Source organism: Onychostoma macrolepis, chromosome 24 (assembly GCF_012432095.1).
Source record: "Onychostoma macrolepis isolate SWU-2019 chromosome 24, ASM1243209v1, whole genome shotgun sequence".
Taxonomy (NCBI): domain Eukaryota; kingdom Metazoa; phylum Chordata; class Actinopteri; order Cypriniformes; family Cyprinidae; genus Onychostoma; species Onychostoma macrolepis.
Window position 1 is genome coordinate 6,211,010 of NC_081178.1, and position 23,816 is coordinate 6,234,825.

Below are 23,816 nucleotides of genomic sequence, written 5' to 3' on the forward strand. Positions count from 1 at the left end.
CTTGAGTTCCTGTATCATTGCACTAGCAGACTTTTCCCTCACTAAGCACAATCCCTGTTTATTTTGACAGTCTGGCTGTCAGATTGAGGTTCTGTTCCAAAACCTTGTGTGTTGCCTCAATGTCTACAGACTTCTTAATTGAAATAGACACGCATATCTGACCGATTTGGAGTGTTCTTCATATGAAGTAACTCTAGTGTTTTATACAAATAACGCTTGAAGAGAAATCAGTTCACAATGGATTTCAATGCAGTTGGACGTTAGCATGTTGCAAACAACAATACTGGTTATGTGCTGCACTCAAGGAATACATTTTTATCGGTTTTTACATTCCCTGGCTTGGGAATCGAACCCATGACCTTGGCAAAGCTTTCACTATGATCTACTTTTTAAGTTGAATGAATGTTAATAATATAAGTATATAAAAAAATAAGTACATCATAATAATATATACTATATAAATATAAAAAATTTGAATAGAATATAAAAATCAGTTTGACAAAATTTTGGATAAAATAATAAATAGAATAAAGATAAACAGAGGACAGAGAAAGAAAGAAAAAGAAAGAAAGACATTAGCTTGACAAAATGGACAAAAATATATAAAATAAATGAAATGGATACATGCTTGGCCATAGAGAAAAAAACTGATTTGCTGGACAAAATGGTGTAAAAAATATATAAATAAAATATAAATGAATAGAGGATGGATAGAGAAAGAAAGAAAGTGAGACATAAAGAAAGAGAGAGAGAAAGAAAGAAAGAAAGAAAGAAAGAAAAAAGACATTTGCTTGACAAAATGGACAAAAATATATAAATAAATTAAAAATAGTTTATAATATGATAAATAAAATAAAATGGATACATGCTGGGCCATAGAGAAAAAAATAGATTTGCTGGACAAAATGGTGTAAAAAATATATAAATAAAATATAAATGAATAGAGGATGGATAGAGAAAGAAAGAAAGAGAGAGCGAAAGAAAGAAAAAAAAAGACAGAAAGAAAGACATTTGCTTGACAAAATGGACAAAAACATAAATTTAAAATATAGTAAATCAAATAATAAAATAAAATAAAATGGATACATGCTTGGCCATAGAGAAAAAAAATAGAATAAAAATAGATTTGCTGGACAAAATGGTGGAAAAAATGTATAAATAAAATATAAATGAATAGAGGATGGATAGAGAAAGAAAGAAAGTGAGACAGAAAGAAAGAAAGAAATACAAAAGATATGTTTCACAGTGCACACAGCGGGAGGAACGAGGAACACGGAGACGTGGGATAACTCAAAATACAGTCTTTAAGCCAAACCAACAGGGTAAAACAAGGCAGGCCTGAGATACACAGGAACGTAACGAGTAGACCAGATGAAAAGGAACTAAACAGGCAGGAACTAAATACACAGGATAATTAAACACACAGCTGAACAGAATCATAATCAAACTAAACACGGACAGGAAAAAGACCATATAAGGACACAAGAGGGCGGGAAACACACGACACACGACACAGGACTGACAATATGTTTTGCCAAATAGAGAAAATGTAGGAAAAATTTTAAATATACTTGGCAAGATATATTTAAGAGAAACAAACAAACAAATAAATATTTGCATGTCCAAATAGAGAAAACATATAGGCTAAATAAATAAATAATCTATAATAATAAATTGCAAATAAAAATAGACTTGCTAAACAAAATTCAAGACATGCTTAAAGAAATATAAATAAACAAGCTTTGTTCTCATTAGAAGAAAAAATGCCGAAAAAGAAAAAATCGACAAAATCTCAGAGAATTGCAATCTTCACTTCACTCCTGTGAATTCTGTTTTCTTGGAGCAGGATTGTGCAAAGTTGTCAATCTTGCACAGAACAATATGGCTGCGTGACATAGCAGGAAGTGTTAGGTTGTTGATGGGGTTGTACAGTCATGTTTGCTGTCGTGAGTTTTTTCTCCTGGGGCTCTGAATGAGCGTGTTTGTGCTGAGTGGACTGTTTACTTGACGGATCTGGTGAGCTCAAACCCTGTGATGCTGAACGCCACGTTCCGGCACGGCGGAGGTTACCGTGGTGATTTGCGATGCGTCAGTCGACTGGCACATGTAGCCTGAAACATATGTGGCATCCACGGGGGGCCCAAATGCCTTCCTTCCGCATAGTGGGGGACTGGACCACAAGGATATGCTGGTAATCAGGTCCTAAACAATCAGTGCCTAAATATCCTCCGGATGTGGTTTCAGAAAGGAAGAAGACGGGTCAGCACCCCGATTTCCCAATAGTTTTTAATTCCGACTCACAACCGGAGTCCCATAGGGACGAATAAAGCGCTTGGATTGAGAACAATGACATAATATTCTCCAGTGACATCTCCTCAACCTCCAAAGATCAAACTCAACAAAATAAACAAACCATAAGCCTTAGAATCTTTTAAACCGGATTGGTCTCAAAACACAATTCATTTATTTTTGGATCTTTTGATGGGAAGAGTATTAGGAAATCAGATTCAAACTGTGTTTCTTGCATAAATACCATATCTCACCATCCAAAATCCAAAAGAAATTCCTACATGATTTTGAATAAAGAAAATATTATTTTGCATATTATTTGATGACATTTAAGCACATTCCACCACTAAAATTCTCAGTCCTGTAAAAAATCTAATATTTATTAGTTCTTATTCTAACTAATGAAAATCCTGTTTAAAGAATTTTGTTCATTATTTAAATTATTTTAAAAATTAAAATCAATACAAATACAACCCAACCATGATTAATACTTATAATTTTACTAAAACTTACTTTAGAATTTAAATAATATATTTAAATTTCTGCAGTACAGTAATGAAAAGCACATTTCTCTGAGAATATTCTGAGAACATGATCAAAATAATGTCACATTTCAATCTTAACGGTCCCCAAAATAGGCTTAGTTTCAGAAACACGTACAGACCTCTCTAATCTCAGAGGTTTAACAGATAAATCTCTGCTCACCAGACCAGAGATGGATCTGAACCTGTCAGCAACAGGTTCAGTGTGTTAAGCCTTTCCAAAACCAAAGAACAGTGGCGGATGAAGCAGAAAAACCAATGTTGGGCCGATCTTCTCAAGCTCATTGGGTTTAAACCTGTCTGTAAAGCACAACACTGTAAAAGCTCTATAAACCCTTTAATCAGGTTGGGGAGAGCAGGACTAAGTGCGCCGTAATCCCTTTTAACGGTTCTCTAATTGGATTCTGGCAAAATTACTCCTGCACATACAGGATTTAAATGATGTCTGTGGCTCCAATAGCTACGCTAACTGAACTCTGACAAATGTGTAAACCAGCGACCAAAAAAACCGAAGGAACTCACATCTGCCCGGATTAATCATTCAGGATTATAAACAACAAATTCCTGGCACATCCACTAATAAAGCCTCATAATATCATGTTGAGCCATATAAGAAGCACTGTAGTATTATCACAAAGGCTGCATATTAGATGTACACATGTAACTTTACATATCATTTATCTATTTTAAAACCATTGATGCAGAGTTCAAAAAGCTTTCCATCATTCTGACAATTGAAAAAAAGGTTGTGCAGCAAATTAATATGTGTAGACAATTTTCTTAGTGAAACAGGATATTTACAAGACAAAAAATTATTTTACTAATGTACACTAATGTTTCCTAATGTGTAAGGCCACAGAAACATCTCTGGTCACAGATTTGGTCGTCTCTGCACTGTATTACCCAAAAGCAGAAGGGTCAGACCGACCTCTACATCACTAAAACACAGTCAGGGAGGTAAAAAACTGATCAATAGAGCCAGAAACAAGATAAAGAAGAACAGCAAAGAGAGAATGATGAGGTACTGTAGAAGAAAAGAAACAATAAACTCCTTTCAGACCGACTTAAACATGTCTACAATTAGGCCATTAATATATAAAACATTTTTTTGCTATTATTAAATTTAATTCGATAGACACTTAAAAAGTGACTTCTTCTCTGTCCTTCTGATGACCTCTCATTGTCTGTGTGTGCCATACGAAGCATGTCCAGTGATATTACTAGGCTCTGGACATGACGTCGTCATCTAAAGTTTAGTTTATAACAGGCCTGAAAATTTACACTGACACTAAAGCACAAAACACACACCAGTCAGCTGCACTTTCTCGCCTTGGAATATTAGTATGCGCATGTGTCATGGTCTATGACGGCTGCAATTTTTCTTTTGCATGCTTTATCATCCACCAGGCAGAAATGAAATGATACATCAAACATGGTAGAAAAGTAATAAGGATAACCCAAAAATAAGGATTCTGTCATCATTTACACACCCTCATGTTGTTTCAAACCTGTATTTCTGACTTACTTTCTTCTCCATACAATGAAAGTCAAAGGGTTGTTCGGACCCCAATGTTCTTCAAAATATCTTTTTTTTGTGTTCTGCAGAAGAAAGAAAGTCATACAGGTTTGGAAACGACATGCAAGTGAGTAAAGACTCATTTTTGGGTGAACTATCCCCTTAATAATTAGGTTCAGGGTTTGGTTTGAATCACTTAGCCAAAGTATGAGCAGTAATGATACCGATGCTTGCCTTAGCAAACACCACTAATTACTGTAATCATTATTAATAGTCACTTCTGTGGTCAGGTCTGTAATGGATTGGTTTGTAACTCTAAACTGCACAAGGACAACTAGCAGTCACAGTCAGGCTCAAACCTCCAGAGATAAATGTCTGGCTTACGGTGCATTAACTCAAAGCGTCGCAATACGGCACATCACAGGACTGCACTAATCCTCTCCAGTCACATGCAGAAACTATATTCACACACACACACATTCGCTATGCACACAATGGGTGGTGCAATCATTAAAGAATTCAGTTTATCAGATTCACTCCATCTGTCAGACATTATTTTCACTCTGTTTGTAAAACACTTAGTGTGCTGTGTCTTTTCTTATGAAGCACTAGAACAGATTAATGCATTAAGCAGGTGATCGGAATATATAAAATAGGTGATAAAGCGACTTGAATGCTGTTGGTCTGCAATTTGTTCATTGGTTTGGAAATGGAAGTGGGATGTCAGCTTTGCACGTTAAATATAGTTTATAGACTATAAACAACAAAAAAGAAGATGGATAAGAAAGACTGTCTAATTACTAAACCTACAAAAGTGCACAAAGAATTATGGGTATGTCAGTGAATGATCAACAGAGGAGAATTTGTGAGAAAATGAGATAAGAACCAATGAAATATTTCTAAATGTTATCTTGCTGACATGGGTTTTACCTCGATTCTCTAAAAAATAATGGTCAAGGTTCTCTAAATACCAAACCTGCAAATATGTGCAAAGAATTATGGGTATGTCAGCAAATGATCAACAGAGAATTTGTGAGAAAATGAGATAAGAACCAGTGAAATACTTCTAATTGTTAACTTGCTGACATGGGTTTTGCCTCGATTAATCCAGAAAACATCCACATGGGGAGGGGGCTGGAGAGATTATGGTAGTTTGTACATGCGTGACCCTCTGAGAGGATCAGAGAGGGAAAGTCCAGTGCCGTTCAGCACTACCACACGCCTCTTCATCTTAAAACTGTGACACATCAGTATCAAATAAAGCATTACAATTTCTGGAAATTATTTGTTCATTAAAATAATTTTTACATTTACATTTATGCATTTAGCAGACGCTTTTATCCAAAGCGACTTACATTGCATTCAAGTTACAGTTTTTACATTTTATCAGCTCTTGCTTTCCCTGGGAAACAAACCCATGATCTTGGCGTTGCTAGCGCCATGCTCTACTATTTGAGCTACAGGAAATAATAAGTTACAAATGAAGATTTCAGTGATATTTCCAATACTGCATGTGCCAGTCATGAACAGTAGGGCTGGGTAAAAATGTATAAAACAAATGATTTATTTGAGTCAGTCCTACTGATTCATTCTAAACAAACAAAACACAAACTCAGAACTAGAAACCGATATTCGTTATTCATCATGGGAGTCACATGTGAGTTTATAGAGTTTAGAATTTTATAATAATTCTAAACAACCTCATCATTTTACACAAGAAATTAAATGTAACTTTTAGTTGTTGATTTTTAAATTCGTAATTTTTTTTTTTTTAATAATACTGACTCATTAATATTTTTGTAATATATCAAATTCGAAGTTTTACAGCATTAGATGAGAGAATTTCTTTAATTTAGATGGAAAAATGGGCATTGTCCCTTAAATATACCCAAACTAATCAGATGAATCCAAACAAAATTTAACCAAACCGATATTGAATTAAATCAAAACTTGCTAATCAGAATCAATTTGAATCTGAAAATGCACCCAAATGAATCAGAATTAAACAAATATTAAATCAAATCAAGTCAAAAATCAAATCGTATTCAATTGAATCAATGGCTTATGAATCAAAATAAAGTCAAATCTGTAAATGTACTCAAATGAATCAGATCAGCATCAAACTAGTATCAAGTCATATCAAAATCAATGAAACAAAATTAAACAAATATTGAATCAAGTCAAAATCAAATAAAAGGTTTGTGAATCAAAATCAAATCTGGAAATGTGTATCGATACCCAGCCATAATGAATGGGAATGCTAACAGATATGGACCTCCCCGGTCTGTCAGTTTCACTCTCATGCTCTGAAATATTAGCATGTGTCATAGTGTATGAATAAGGTACTTTCAAAATCCTTTGACTTGTGCTTTATTAAATTTAAGCAAGTGATGAAATCTGCGAACAGCTGTGCTGAAAAACAGTGGGATGGAAAGAGATTTTGGAGCTGGCACTTACAAAAAGGGGCAACTTGGGCTGATTTGAAGTGACCATCTGTGGCATAACGAAAATCATGTTTGCAACTTCGAGTCTCTTCACGAAACAGCATTTATCCACGCTGCCACAGGCGTACACAATGCGCTGGCAGCTTTGCAATAAAGTGCAGCTTGTTTACCGAGCGAATGCTAAGCACCAATCCGGGACACAATATCTCACAAATGTTACTGCGGTATGAAGGTCAGTCAAAGCTTCAGGTTACAGGTCATATGCTTACTTTAATTGCCTTCCTAAACTAAACAGACAGAGGGCAGATGGAAAAAGACAGATAGATGGGAAGAGAGAGAGAGAAATTCATTAAATATTCAACTCCTATTTTGTTCAGTAACACTTCAGTGGAGACGTTAGATTGATAATTGGTGAAGATTCAACCGACACTGAACTGCCACTCAGCCCTAAAAATCCCATTTATCCCGGACCCCCCTTACATTTCACTTTCTGGTGACGACATGAAGGTCACTGATACACAAAAGTACACGATCGCTCACGTTTGCAAGCGCACGTACACACTTTCTACAGGGAATTTAGCTTATTTAGCTGATTTGATTAATTGCACATTCCGCATGCTATAACTAACTATTCAGGTTCACTAAGACAGCTTTGAAATACGACCTGGGTTTGACTGCACTGCGTGTTATATATAGCAGTGGAACGGAACAGAACAAAACAGGGTTCCATACGACTATGGATCCATAACCTTTCTGTATGACCTGGTTGCCCACACCCAGCCCCCACAAACCAAGCAAAAACCAGCTTTACTGATGGTTATCGCAGTAAACACTTCTGTCTACATGCTAAACCAAGTACTCAATGTAATTCATTAAAATTCATCTTCTTTGCTCTCATTCAGGATTAATGACCGCAGGTAATCTGAGGTTGAAGATTTGAAGCACTAGAGGAGATAAAATACAGCTTTAATGATTTTTCCACATCTGAGAGTAAACCAGGGCATCAGATGACTGCAACAACAACAAGCAGAGAAATTGCAAGAAAATAATGTTTCTTTGCAAAGAAAGAGCTAAATATACACTATAGCATTCAAAAGTTTGAGGTCAAAAAGATTTTCTTTGAAAGAAATTGATAATTTTATACAGTAAAGATGCATTACATTGATAAAACATATTTATAATGTTACAAAATATTTATATTGCTGTTTGTTTAAACTTTCTTTTTATTACAAAATCCTGGAAAAAGATGTATCTGTTACGGATTTGTAGTTGTGGTACAAATTAAACAAAGGTCAGGAGAACGAAGTAGCATCAACACACTTTTCCATTTATTAAACATCAAGCTGAGACAAAAACAAGGGGAAAACTGAGGACTTATAACGGGACGAGAACAAAAGAGCAAACAAGATAATACAAATCAGGTGGGGATGATAAACGATGATTAACTAATGACAAAGACCGGAACAAAACCAAATAAGGGCAAACAGGAAACTAGAAGGGCAGACACGTAACAGTATCATGATTTCTACAAAATACTACAGTATTAGCACAACTTGTTTTCACCATTGATAATAATCAAATGTTCTTGAGCAGCAAATCAGCATATTGGAAAGATTTCTGAAAAATCATGTGACACTCAAGACTTAAATTTTGAATAATTACATTTTGAAATGTATTTAAATAGAAATCTGTTATTTTAAAATTTGCTGTATTTTTAATTCTTAATAAATGCTCCTGATCTTTTCTGACACAATTTGTCAGTAAAAATTATTCAAAATGCCTCAGGTGGGGAAAATGATAAAGATCAACCATATAAAAATCATGCATTTTATTGATGCTTTTATCCAGTGTGTCCAAGCATTTTATCAGTAAAAAATAATGACAATAATAAATAAAAACACCACATTTTTTTATAAAATGATAAAATATGATAAAAACATAATTTCTATAAATATTAGTATTTATAATATTTATGTAATATTATAATTATTTTATTTTTAATAATACATTGTCCATATATATTTTCTTAATAATGTAACTCCATTATAATTTTGTAATAATAACAATAATAGTCCATTGTAAGATTTTACTGATGATTTGACATACTATTAAAATAACAGTATTTGAATCAACCAACACTATTTTTTTTCTGAGATATGGGGATGCAGCTACAGCCAAAATTGCCACCAAGTGGACTGACTTGCCTTTAAGGACTTTGGCTCCATGTCTACAGCCACTCGGTTCCTGCTCAGAGCTCATGTAAAATCCTGGCACTGCTGGATTGCGATGAGCTCTTGGCAGAAGTTCCAGAAAATCTGTCCAGTCTGGGAGGAAGAGCCCTGTTCCTCTGTAACTGTGGAGACAGGAGCAGCGGTGGCTCATGGGCGGCGTAGCCAATGATGCTAACAGTGGGTGAAAAGTTTAATAGCCATAACAACACACCATTTACTGCCCGTCATCACTAATTAAGACCAGAGAGGCTGGTGTGGAATTGGCCAGGATGGGCAAACTCTAAATACAGCCGCTGTTGTCTGTTGAGCAGCTGGGCAGACAGAAACAGTTGACTCTGTTGTGTCTGTTCTGTCCAGGTCACTAATTGTCTCAGTGGCTGGTGCTCTGGTGCAATGGCAACGGGAGGTTGAAGGCCAAAGTGTTGACACAGCATTTGCCAGGTCCATCTGGAGTCTTTCAGAAAGGTCCAGACCTCCAGAATGGCTCACGGGGGACCGAATCAATGCCCAGTCCGATCTGATTCATTCACATGACAGGATATGACATAATATATAACAGAATTCCAGAAGCGCACAACTTCTTTGTTAAGCTCCTCCCATTTTGGATAATATAGTAGTACACATTTGAAGTGGATCAAAACATTTCATCAAAGTTGTCCTATAAGACAAGGACGCATTTTGGTTTTATCCACTTCAAATGTTGACTAATGTATACTAAGAGATTTACAAAGAATTTCACAAGAAAGAAAAACTTAAAATTTCAGTAAAATGTACTCCTTAAACGGAAGAAATTGAATGGATATTATTGTTACTTCATGAGATGGAACCACAAAGTGTTTTTATATGTAATTTTTCTTAAACAGCAATGATTCAATTACACAATAATGTGATTACAAACTGTAGAAACTGTGAATCCGAATCAAGAATCACAATGAAAAGAGTGAAAGTGAAAAGAAAAACACCTTATTTGAAACCAATTATGGACAGAACAGTTTCAAATGTTTCCACAATGTTAGACTTACATTAGAAAAAGAGCAAAAGCTGGTCTGAAAATACATATTATGGACAGTTGTTAAGGTTGGATTAGTCAGTAACATTTTAAGGCAGGGCTTGGGAAAGTGACTCAGTGTAACAATATAAACTGACACAACTGTTCCCAATGTTTCCACAACATTTGCAACATTTAAACAAATAGGACTGTCCCAAATTTATTTCAGAAAAACAGTAGAAGTTGGTCTGACAATATGATGGATGGCAACAGACAGTAAAGGGTTAGTTCACCCAAAAATGAAAATTACCCCATGATCTACTCACCCTAAAGCCATCCTAGGTTTATATGACTTGCAAAATCCATCATAAATCATGAGAGTAAATCATGGGGTAATTTTCATTTTTGGGTGAACTATCCCTTTAAAAGAAGGGCTGGTCAGTAACATTTTAAAGGCGGGGCTTAGGAAAGGCTAATATAACAGTGTTAATTGGTAAAACTGTTCCTAATGTTTCTACAGTGTTTGCAACATAGGGCTTCAAAAGACTTGCATCAGAAAAAGAGTAAAAGATGGTCTGATAATATGGCAATAGTTGCTAAGGAAGTAATGGTCAGTAACATTTTAAGACAGGCTTAGCAAAGGCTCAATTAGAGGCAGCACAGATCCTCGCTTAACTCCTCCCCTGCTATAAAAGCCGATAAATGTCTGGGTTTAAGGTCAAGAGCATTGTATTGCTGCAATTATGATTTTGATAGGTCATTATGCCACTGATTGGACATTTTCCACGCTGTAAACTCAGTTTCACAGTACGTCACTTTGCCAGCTATTCCCACGTAACCAGACATCTTACTTTATTTCACACTGAGGCCATCAGGGCTCCATTGTAGATTTATGAATATTAAAATGAGTCTCAGCACTGAACGCAGATTCACTGATAGCACCTTAATAACAGAATAGATCGTTGTCTATTTCTCCATCAACCCCTTTTCTCACTTTAGCCCGATGGCAGTACCCAGATTTGATTCAAAGCAGTCATATTGTCTGATTTCCAAAAGCCAAAGCAAAGTCAAACCTGGCACTGATCATCTGAAACATTTCCAAGGTTGGCAGAACACACCGAATGGTTTAAATTATGCTGAAATGAGTTTCAGTAAAACCATAAACCCTTCCATCCCTTCTGTTTCCCAAGAAGAAGTTAAGACAAAGCGGCAGCCACGAACGAGTTCATCCTTACAGACTTAGCCAATACAATACAGCAGGATCCCAAGGCAAAACGGAGAGCCGGGTAAAATTATGATAAACTAGAAAAGCAGGTACAGGAGCGCCTCTGCTAACCTTCACAAGCAACTACAGCCTATTTAGTCAGCAAGATGACTATTTCTCTTTGCAGATTAAGTGGCACGGAAAACACAAAAACATGGGATGGAAATTGTCGGCTGGTGGAAGGGGGAGATTTATTCACTAATACTACACAACATGACATTTCACCACAGCTTTAACGGGTTCAAAGCATCTGCATCCTGGATAAACATCCCTATGTATCGCCTGATTATTGATATTACTTTCCTCAGGGTGGGGAATGAGTGACAGGGAGCGACGCATCATTATTTAAATTAGATTGTTACGCTTTCTGTACAAATGTTATTGCCACACTGCAGTAAAATCCTAAACACATTTTAATTTCCCAGTTTAAATATCTCAACATTTTTTAAATAAGAAAATTTTGCTTAAAAAGCAACACTGCAAAAATTGTTTTACTTGTTTAAAAAAAAAAAATTAAATGCAGTAAAATAAAACATATTTAGGCTATCTTGTTAATCTAATAAATTTATTTTGCTGGATGTTTAGAAACATTTACTGCAAAAAAAAATTTGCAAAATGCAAGTCTATTTTTTTTTATCCACCTGAAAAAACCTAAGTCTTAACACTGTAACTACGAATATCGCGGTATAATGTTTATGGTTTTATAACCTGACGTATTGACTCCTTCAGGAAGCACCACTAATAACAATGTTTGCTCTTCTAAGGGATTACATATAAGACAGAATGGATTGAGAATATACTTCATACTTGCATATTCATAGTCTGCAGCTGCAAAGCCTAACAAATCCTCAGTGTTTTGCGTCTCATCAACCGGCACAGAGAATATAAGCTTTAGAGAAAAGCTCTCCTAACATCAGAGTTAAACACCTCAGATCTCCTCATGCCTGAGTGGCATTTCCAACTAAAGGTCTCTGCCAGAGACAGATAATAAAGATGCCTTTCTCCCGTGACAGATAGAAAGATACTCTCGAGGCCTGCAAAAACTAAAAGTAAAATGGTTCTAAAATAGAGTTTGATGAGTCTCTGGCCTCATAATTCCCCACAGAGGAAATGAGACATTATTTTTGCAGTTCTGTTTGGTGACACTAAAAATGATACATTTCACCTTTAAATTAACTAAATATGAAATAAATATAATTCTGGAGAGAATATACATATGATTTAAGCTGATTGTAAATAACGGTTTGAACATTGGCCTCATTCTGCTCCCACGACCCAGGCCCTGGAGGAGCCCCATCATGCACGATAGGTCATCTGCGGCCAAAGTCATCACAGCTGTGCTGATTTTATGCAGCTGAAGAGCTGTGTGAGCTTGGGCCAAAGCCAGATCTGTCTGCTCCAGGAGAAAAGAGTGTTTATCCCCTCAACAGTATTTTTGCAGTTGGAGTTGCAGTCGTTTAATCAGTATGCCCTACAGATATCTGCATGGGAATGAGGTTAGAGGTCAACGGTATATTCCTCATGCGATAGCAATGACCAGGAGAAGTGTTTTAAAGAGTGTGCGAATGTTGTGGAGAGGCTTCTGGGTTTTAGCTTGCCTGAGGTGCAAACTGCTGATTTTCTTTGTGCCATTATTTCGAACACATCTATAAATCCGTTTGATAAACACAACTGAAGTCCCAAGGTCACGACTTTCCATCACAGTTATACGGTCTCCGTCCACCCAAGCTATTTTTCTGCAAGTCATCCAAACTAGCCGAAGCAGAAACCGAAACTCAGGGGAAACAAGAAGACCGACATTACTAAGTCGTGGCAAGATTAATGCCATGTTTGTAACATTTTACAGTTTGAATTTTACAATGCAAAAAAACATTTTCTGTGACTATTTACACTAAGTGCCAACAGCCCATCTTGTTGGCACTTGGCTATCTAAACTAACTTTGTCTGGTTGAGCCAAACAAAGTTGCAAAAGAAACCAAGCTGGTGGATGGAAACATGGCCTGGAGAGTAAAAGTGCAGTCAAATCTACTGTTGCTCTGGACAATTTAGTAGGAAAATTCTATTCATTTCAATAAGAATCTGTGTGACAGAGTTTTGCGTGAGGGTGACAAAGTTCTTTATGCAGATTTAGCTTGTGATTTAGTTGGTCACACAAAACTGATTGGTCTGAAAGTGACTTTTACAAGCAGTGCTTCATACATCGCTAAACATTGACAATGGAAAATTTCTACCCGCAATATTTTGCCTAAATTTTGCAAATGTGACTGCACTTTAAGGCCAGTGGATTTGGCTTTTAATGCGACCAACCTAAGTTCATTCCCCATTCTTCTCCCTTTTTCTATCACATATCAGCTTGGAGACGTGTTTATTTTTAGTGAAAAAGGAACATAATATTTAAAAAAGTGAAAATAAAGTGCCTAATAGCTATTCAATAGTAGTAATAAAGTGTTAAATGGGAATTTAATTGAAATTGGATGTAGTGTGCATTGATTGGATGGGCTGATCATTTCAGTATCCTAATCAGTACATTTGCAATCTATTTTACTTACCTTGAAAAGAAGAAAAGAAATCAGATGGGACCTCATTTTATATATCAGGAATTGGCTGGATCAGGAAAATTAGGACAGCTTATATTTTGTTACTACTAATAAAAAATATATAAAAAAACTCAAACTCAAAAAAAGCTCAGAATGACTCAACTTATGGGCAATTTATGGGCTCAACAAATCACACGAGTTTAGGGTGGGACTATCTGTTTGCCTGACCAATTAGAGACAGGGAAGTGCTTAGGAAAGCTGTTAGAAATAAATAAATAAAATGCAATAATTCACACTAGTGGTGCAGAAATTACACCGTTAGCTTTAAATTATGTCTGGCTATGCTTTTAATTCATTCCTTTAAAAGAAATCCAGGCATCATCTTTCCCAAATCTTATATATATCGTCTTGCAGAGCAGATATATCAATCATAATCCAGGCAGTCTGAACCTCCAAAACACCTATTTTTATTGTTGGCAGGGCGGTTCGTTATGATGTGCATGGAATTCATCACAAATGAATGCTAGTCAGCACCTGTATCCCATTATTGTGTGGGAGCAGCAGGGAATGAGGGGTCGTCGTGTGGCCCGGGAGGGATTGCTCCCTGCTCTGGGAGATAAACCCAGACTCATTTCTGCTCTCCATCTCACTGCCGGCAAATTGAAGGACAGATCAGAGCGAAGCGTACCCACAATTTGCACTGCACTCTTCAACAGAACGGCACATTTAATCCCCGCAAACCCCTGTGGGCACGGGACTCTTCGGGAGTATGGAATAATACGATCAGGAAAGCCCACTCGAGGTCTGTGCAGGAAGTGAGATAGACTAAAGGATGGCAAATGACAATGGCATCCATTTTGTCTCCCTGTTTTGTATTCAATTGACAAAACACATCAGCGACGGCAGCTCCCCGGGGAGGGCATTGGTGTTGTAAGGTGAAATCGCTTGTTAAATATGTCACTTTTTGACTGGAGTAATTATCTTGTTAATTATCAGGTGTGGGGGCTGTGATTCAATGGCTGTGAAGCAATCAATTAACAAGCTGAAATCAGTCAACAGAGGCATGACGAGACAACACCTCAAGAGCCGAACGCACTCAGCTAGCGCAAGAAACTCACGAATGCCAAAACCCAGCTCTGGATCGCTGACTGACTCAATCGTTTGAGATGTTTTTGTGTAAAAAGTCTAAACGCTCAAATGCGAAAGAGAATTTTCATCTGTCGGTGGTTTCTAAATATTTATCTCCGCTTCATTCCAACTTGGCAAAGCTAATCGGCTTCACATGTAGTCTATCAGAATGACACAAAGCTATGAAGAGAAGAAAGTTGAACGCGGATGGACTGTTGGGTTCAAACCACATCAAAGCTCGTTTCCACACCACAAAAAGTAAAAAAGAAAAGAGAACCTCACGATAACATGTAAACAAACCCCATCTGCGCAGGGCTCTGGTGAGTTTGAATGCCCCAGTGTTCATTACGCCATGTGTGAGAAACAGATTGAAGTGCCGTCGGGCTGCAGGAGCCTGTAATGGCTGTGCTGCCTCTGACTGGGAAGCCAGTCTTAATTAGATCATCAGAAAAGGCCACAATGATGGCCGTAATACACTCCCTGGATTCAGTGGCTCGGGTATCAGTTTGGGTCAAAATGCAAACACTGGACAAAATGCCAGTGGCAGTACAAATGTATTGCCAACCATTTGCCCCTATAAATATCTCAATGATAAATATAAGTTAAAGAAGATTAAAAATCGCTTTTGTCCTGGCCAAGATAGGCAGCTAATAATAGTTATAACAGTTAACAATTTCAAAATAAAATACGTAAGTTACAATATAAATAAAGCATTAAAACACAGTGCAACCAAAATAAAATAAAATAAAATAAAGTATTTTTTCCTGTGATGGCAAAGCTGAATTTTCTGCAGTCTCGAGTATCACATGATCCTTCAGAAATCATTCTAATATGCTGATTTTCTGCTCAAGAAACATTTATTCTGTAAGATTTTATGTTCTGTAAGATTTTATCTTCAAAAATCTGCCAGCCAAGTGCTCCTCCCCATCAAAAGCACTGTGCACTAACCAAACACTTAACATCTCTTCAACTACATCTGAGAAGTTCAACACCGTAATGGTGATCTAGACCTCACCAGCCAACTTTAAAATCAAAACAGCATCGAGAAATGACTAATACTAAGAGGTCTGTAAGAGAAAGACTAGCTGCCTGTCTTTTTGAAGCACAGTAAAACAGTGTGAAATGTAAATAATAGCCAAATGATAGAGATGGGTTGGCACACTTATGCACATTGGACTAATGAAGATGGTCTAAATCAACAGCTTGTCTTTTGATAGGAAAATCTTAGAAATGTTGAAGTCCATCACATCTGTATGCCACACTATCTCCTACAGTCCTTCCGACAGTCACGCAGCCCGTCACATTTAGTTACGAGCTGTATGGCATGCCAAACACTGCCCAACCCAACTCAAACCACAATGCGTGACCCACTGATAATGTGTAGCAGACCATTTGGCCAATGCTAAAGAACCCACAAAACCTGTGCGGTGTGACCCAATTGAATTTGACCTAGAATCTGGTTTCTCTTGGAGCTATAAAATACATCACACTTACATACTGCAACATGACACACTTTACTCAACTTTTTTGCCATCAAAACAATAATATTTCCAAATGTCAGTGAGGTTGCCAAACACTGGACTAGATGCTGGTTTGGTATATAGTCATTGAAAGATATATTTTACATAAATTTATTGGACATGATTAAAATTTTGCAATCATTTATCCAACCTCAAGCTGCTACTAACCCTTATTATTTTTTTTATTTTACATTGGTTCTTGGGTCTTAAGGTCATTGCACACTTGAGTCCAAAATTTCGGACTCAGTGTGCAAAGACCTTTAAACTCAAGATTTTCAGCAAGTATCAACTCAAAGTCACGAGTTGTACCAACTAATTTTATGGTGTTTTTAGGACCTTTTCGGAGCTTAGCAGTACATCCATTTTTGTTGCATGACAAAGAGTTGTATATTCTCCTTTTGAGTTCTTCAGAAAAGAAATTAAAAATATGAGGATGAATAAATGATGGCAAAATATACATGTTTGGAAAACCTATTCCTTCACTGCACAGCAGTGTGGACGAGAGATTTATCTAAACATGCAAGAATCTCCCGTGACTTAATCATCAGGAGACATAAATCCTGTGAAGGAATGGAGTGATGGTGATAATTACATCAAATTAAACAGCTGCCACGAACAGCCCCAGCACTGTATTTTGCCTGAGAAAACGTCACTCTTCCCAAGCCCGTATATATATACACACACATGAGAAACAAATTAGGACAATGCTGATTTAAGCTGATTCTTATCAAATATTCTCACTCAATCTTCAGAGCACAAAATAGCTTTGCATATGCCAAACTTTTGGCTATAATGTGTAGTTCACACTGGAGCTTATGACAACCAACAATTGCCCAATTATATAGGAAGAGATTGTTTGACGGACATGTAAAGTGAGCAAACTGTTTGTTTCGTTATCGTGTGCCATTTAGGAGTTCATCAGAAATAAAATATGTAAGTTGTGGTTTCTAAGCTAAATTGAGACTGGGTACAAAATAACTTCCCGAACTGGGTTTGGTGAAATAAAAATCATTATCAAGACAGATGAAAATGTCACATTCTCAGAAGTAAAGTGATATATATATGATCTGATGTCTGAACGGCCTGTGACCTTTCACCTTGATGGGCTCATAAAGCATAACTCCCTCAAGCCCCATTCAAACACACACACTTCCCTCCAGCTCTGCACACACACACAGAAAGTCATTGACATCTCCAACACTGCCCTGCCAAATCATCAAAGCCTGACAAACACAGACATTCTCATGCGCACACACACACACACACACACACACACACACACACACAAGACACTGAGAAGGGAAGGACAGGCATCTGCTGCTGGCTGTTTATGTCTGTCTGTCTGTCTGTCTGTCTGTCTGTGTGTGTGTGTGTGTGTGTGTGTGTGTGTGTGCGTGCGTGTGTGTGCGTGTGTGTGCGTGTGTGAACACACGGTCTAGATCACAGTCATTACTGACCTGTTAAAGCTTTTTTTGTTTAGTCTCTGGTTGATGTCAGAGGACGTCTGTAGCTGTTCTATTTGGGTTGTGTTTGAGTGTGTCCCTCAAATACATTCAAATATAAACAGCTAGACTGATATACAGTATATGAGACATATACCCCTACACACAGAGATAGACTAGGGTCATAAATATTACAAACTTTCCCTTACAAAAAAAGTACCATGGCATAGTGAAGGTATCAAATGCTAATGATACGGTACTTTGAAACATATATGTTGATACTGCATGTCCATTAAAATGCATCAGTTTCCACAAAAATATTAAGCGGCGCAACTTTTTTTAAAGAAATGTCTGAGCATCAAATCAGCATATCAGAATGATTTCTGAAGGATCATGTGACACTGAAGAGTGGAGTAATGATGCTGAAAATTCAGCTTTTCATCAAAGGAAAAAATTACATTCCAAACTATATTCAAATAGAAAACTGTTATTTTAAATTATAGTAATATTTCACAATTTTGTATTTTTGATCAAATAAACACAGACTTGGTGAGAATACAAGACTACTTTCAAAAACAAAAAAATAATCACTGACTAAATTGTAGTCATTCAGTACCATATATAAAATGTACTATGTACTATGGTATTATTATCTAAAACCTTCACTTTATCATCATGGTATCACAGCACAGTTTTGTAAGTGATCTCATATGCTAATGCACAACTGTGCTCCATTCATTTGTGATAAAAAAAGAAAAATGCTGTTTATTTCCTACTGACAACCAGTAATTAAACACAATGCCACAACCATGTTCTGCTTTCGGACTCTGTTTTCAGCACAAACCACACCATAAAACTGTGACCAGCCCTACGTACAACAGATGTGGTTTCTGATTACAACCGATTTCCAGCAGAAAAAAAACACCTCAGTTTATACAAATTGTTTGCAAACAGTTTTATTCGCTCATTTTCCCAGCTCATGTTTCATGTTGTGATGATGAGATCTGTTGTATTCACACTCGTCCGAGTGAATATCTTACCTCTGTGACGTCTTCTTATATTTTCGCCTGAAACAAAAAATATGGACATTTCAGTTCAGGTAAATGCAAATTAGATTCAGTATATAAGGCCACTGGGGCTAGTTGTCACACAGGCATATATTTCAAAACCATAAGTTTTTGAATCAAAAGTCCAAATACTCAACATGTATTTTCCCTTAAAATAGCATAATGTTTTTGTGAATTTCATGCATTTATATTCAGGCAATTTCTATATGTGTAAGTGGTCATTTTATTATAATTGATTAATTTCATTTCTGTTTTTAATTTTGTTTTTGTTATTCATTTTAGTTTAGTTTTTTTAATGTTTTTTGTGTTAAATTCATTTCATGAATTGTTTTGAGTTTCATAATTGCCTTACTGTTTAAATTAGAATTTTAAAAAATCAGTTGAATAACATTTTAAATACAGATTTTTCAAATTTCAAAGACGTAAACAGTAAATCTTCAGTGTCAATTTCATTTCCATTTTGAAATTTTGCCCCACTTTCTATGAAATATCAGGTGAACTAACTTTTTTGTTGCCACATATTTAATGCATATGTTTATATATAATGTTTTTTTTTTTTTTTTTTTTTAATAAACTATCCTGAAAAATTTTCACTGGAGTGAAAAGTATGACCACTAGCCATTTGATATACAGGTAATCAGAGTAAACAATCTTCTCAAAAATGTCAAATATAGCAGTTATATAGAGTTAAAATACTCAAAGGATTCAAATGCTCAAATCAAGGCGCATATGAGCATTTGTGCAAAAAAGGAAAACAATGACCCTCTTATGACGGACATCTGAACATTTGGTCATCTAAATCCAGTTAGTGCATGAATGCTCGCTCTGTTTTGCACGTAGAGAGGAAATGCCTCTTCTTTTAAAGCAGCGTTCAGTAAAACATCTCAACTGCAGCTGCTTTCAAGCCATATGAAGACAGACGTTCTGATTGGTCAAATTAGATATTGATGACATCACCTTCAGAAGAGCCTAGAGAGCCTACAGCGACCTCTAACCTTAACTTCCTGTCATCTTCATCATCAAAACGTCTTCCTCTCTTTCTCTCTGCCCATCTAATCTACCGCGAAGAAAACGCCTGCCTTTATTACAGCCTTAAACTTTTATAGGTGTGTGTGTTTCTCGGCGTCCAATGGTGTCGACACGGGTCTCATTTCCCTTGGAGCCTCCAAGTGCACAATTAAATTCTTAATAAGCTTAATAAAGTGGGCCTAAAAGCGAAATAAAGCTGGAAACAGGATTATTTTGGTTCAATCTCGCCCTGCTCTTGACCGCTGCCGTTATGACAATGTTGATGGCCCTTGTTTCAGGACAAATAACAGCTGTCTGACTTCTCCACCTGGGTTCAGGGACCCCAGGCTGACAGCGACTCCACCGTCACAGCGAACGCAGTTGTCATAAATCTAAAACCAAACCTGGAAGATATTTTGCTGTTTATAACAGGGATTAGCATTCAGCGGCTTAATGTGGAATGACACAGTGAAGGATTAGATCAATCCCTGCAATGGCAAACAATAAAATCCGCTTGTGATAACATACACGGTCATTACTGTTCACATAAATTCAGAAGAAGCGATTCCTTTCATTTATTGGCAAGAAATGAGACGGCGATAGGAAATAAGTTGCACATGCAGCTAATAAAGTCATCCACAGGCATGTTTTTCTGCAATATTATACTCATCATTAGCACCTGAACTTCGCCTCTGGATCACAGGACAAGAATTTATTTTAATAAAACTCTTGTGTCTTCAAAGAAAAAAGGCATGCGATTTTCAGATTTTTCGGTTTAGTCTATTGGGTGCATTTATTTTTCAGATCTAGCTTCAGTGACAAGTTCAAACATTACATTTCCCTTTTGTAATTCCTCTGCAAATGCTTGCACTTTGCAAATATTTTGTTTTAATATGCTGGACCCGTTGGCAGCCTAGTTTTCAAACAAATGCATTCTAAATAGCGATCGACCAGAAACACTTTTAATGGAAGATGAGGTTGCTTTTGCGTCTGGGAACCGAGCCACACATGAAGAGGATGTTTGTACTGAAAGTGACCCGTTAACCCTGACCTGCATCTCACTTTCACAAATATGTCAGTGTCACTTTAGATAGCCATCAACTTCAAATCACCCAATAAAAACATAAAAGTACGATAAAAGTTCAACTCACAGTTTTCTACACATTTTATTCTTTCACTCTTTGCACTGTATAATTAATTTACTTAATTCTTAAAATTTACAATTTTCTTAAAATTGTAATTTATTAGAATTTTTGTTAATTAAAATAATCATATTTAAATTTGAATTTATTTGCTTTTTGTAATGCAAGATTCTTGTTCCTTGCTACTTTTATTATGACTCAGTTATCCACACAATGATCTATTTTTGTTAAAATATCAATTTTATATACTTCTATACTTCATATCGCTATGAAATATAACCAGTATATTGTGTAATTTGTAATAAATGTTTATATTCTTTTTATTTTTACACTTTGTAGTGCATTATATTCTTAATTCACTTCATGTGTGAAACTTAAAAAGTAATATTTTTAATCAATTTATCTCATAATAATAATTTTGATTAATTCTTAATTCATTAGCAATTTCTATTAATTACAATGATCATATTTAATATTCAAATTATATTCCTTTAGTCTTTATAGTGTATCATTTTAATTTCAGGTTGTTTTTATTAAGACATATTTTGAATTATAATAAAATATAATATGATTTTTTGTACTTTTATACTTCATATTCTGATAAAACGTTACTATTAATGTTATTTTGATTTTTGCTTTTTAGTAAAATTCTAATTCAAGTACATGTTGCTCACTCATGCACAGAGACAGAAAGTATAAAACTCTACTCACAGTCCTCGCAGTCTGAGCCAGATCTTCTCAATCTGATCCGCTTGTAGGTACTTCAGAGAGTTGTTCTCGAAATCCTCAATCTCTTTGGTGGGCGACTCCATGTCAAAAAAGTCGACCAGGCAAAACGACATGAACGAGTTTGTATCTGGACAGCACGGACACAGAGGCAGTTTGTAGAGCAATCGGGAGCAGCAGCAGCAGCAGACGCAGAGTCTGTCACAGAGACAGCTGTAGCACGTCCCTCATCCTGTTCCTCTCTCTCTCTCTCTCTCTCTCTCTTTCTCTCTGTGGTTGTGGGCTTGTGTCACCAGCTCTGGTCAGGTGTACAGAGAGGAGCGCGTATGGCAACACTGCAGGGGGCCGCTTTCTCTCCCTCATGAATATAAGGCAGTAGAGAAGAGGAAGAGGAGGAGGAGGAGGAGGAGGAGGAGGGGAGGGGATTAAACAACTGCTGTTGATCTCTGTATCAGAGCCTCGGCTCCATGCAGCCACACAAATGGAGAATAAAACCATTGCAATGGAAGCATGGACTGATGCACTGTCTGGGATGAGTGGAGAGACATAAAAGACAGGAAGAAGAGAAAAAAAAATAGAAGGAAAAAAGAGATAAGACTTGGACTTGGTTATGGACTTGGACTTAGAAGATATTTTTTAAAGTCAAATAAATGTTAAAATTCATAGCTCTCAATTATACTGTAATGTTGAATGGCAATCTTAATTTCAGAAAAAAATATGGGATTAATTCTTTTTTTTTTTTTTTTTTAATCGATTGACAGCATTAATATACACACACACTCTATTTTATATTAAAAAGTTTATATTTTTATATATGAAACATTGTTTTAAAAGTATAACTGACTATGAAAAGAATGGCAAAAAAAGGGTCAGATAAAGTACTTTATCTGTTTTTGGGTCAGATAAAGTACAAATAACTAAAAATATGCACAGTGTACTCATAATAATGTGCAATTTTTCCCCTTTTTATTTAAAAAATATAATGCACTTTTGACTAAACTAAACCCTTCAGATGGTTTTATGATTGAAATACCCCAAAATATAGTGAAACCACATCACATTCTGTATAAAACATGTCAACTATAATTTAACAGTAAGAAGCACAAAATTCCCACTGTCATTAAACATAAACCGAGACACTGATGGTGCGTAAACATCACCGTGCGTAAAACGCGAAGCTAAACAGCAGATGGTTAGCACAGAGATTGTATCTCTGTCTGAAGAACAGCTTCGGCTTGACGTGAAAATACAAATTATATCATCATAACAACAAATAAAAACACAATGGCTGGTGCAGCAGAGGGAGGGCGCCACAACCCACGCAGTCAAATCAAGACAGCATCAATATCCGACTGAGCTTTAGACTAAAGCACCATTAGACGGAGTCGTTTTGATGACGGTTGACCACGCTCCATTAGCACGAGACACTCAACAGCACATCTGCTCCGTTTGCATTCATCTTTGATGCAGATGTGGAGAATTAATAATTAAGGTGACAGCATTTCCTTCTAGACTCTTTTTGAGCTATAGACAGTGCTATTATTGACCAGAATGACTCGAATCAATGAGGATAAGACTGAACAAGACTCGAAACTCAGCCGTCAGGTGAGAAACAGCAGGTGTTGAGGGATGGGTGAGAGGGGAAAGGTGCAGGTGGAAAACCTGGTGAGAAGTGTGACCAAGATGATGGCCACTGAATTCATCATAGGATTCTGTGGTAATACTGTATTTGGTGATCACAGGGAATCAGCTGAAATAAGATCAATCCAGAGCTGTGAATAATTCCATTAACACCTGCAGACTGGAGCCAAATACTCCAATACAACACGTCTCACTGGAACAAACACTCAGTACACACTCAGTTTGTTTTCTTTGCTTTTCAATACAGCAAATACAGATAAACCTATACGATTCATATAATGAGAAATGGAGAAATGGTGTTCCTGACACAAATAAAAAACAAAAACTCAAC

General features: G+C 36.4%; 1 protein-coding gene across 6 annotated transcripts in view; it reads right to left on the minus strand.

Moving 5' to 3' along the window:
- The window catches only part of pde1ca (phosphodiesterase 1C, calmodulin-dependent a), an 86,455-nt gene that overhangs the window by 35,457 nt on the left and 27,182 nt on the right, over positions 1-23,816 (minus strand). The window contains exons 2-3 of one of the 6 annotated variants that reach the window (XM_058765316.1): positions 21,830-22,371; positions 18,942-18,968 (exon numbers count right to left, since the gene is read on the minus strand). The exons of the other annotated variants lie outside the window; for them this stretch is intronic. Of the exons in view, the coding sequence (XP_058621299.1) occupies positions 18,942-18,968; positions 21,830-21,960 (158 nt within the window). The 5' untranslated portion in view covers positions 21,961-22,371. The remainder of the gene's footprint in view (positions 1-18,941; positions 18,969-21,829; positions 22,372-23,816) is intronic. 6 annotated transcript variants of the gene reach the window in all.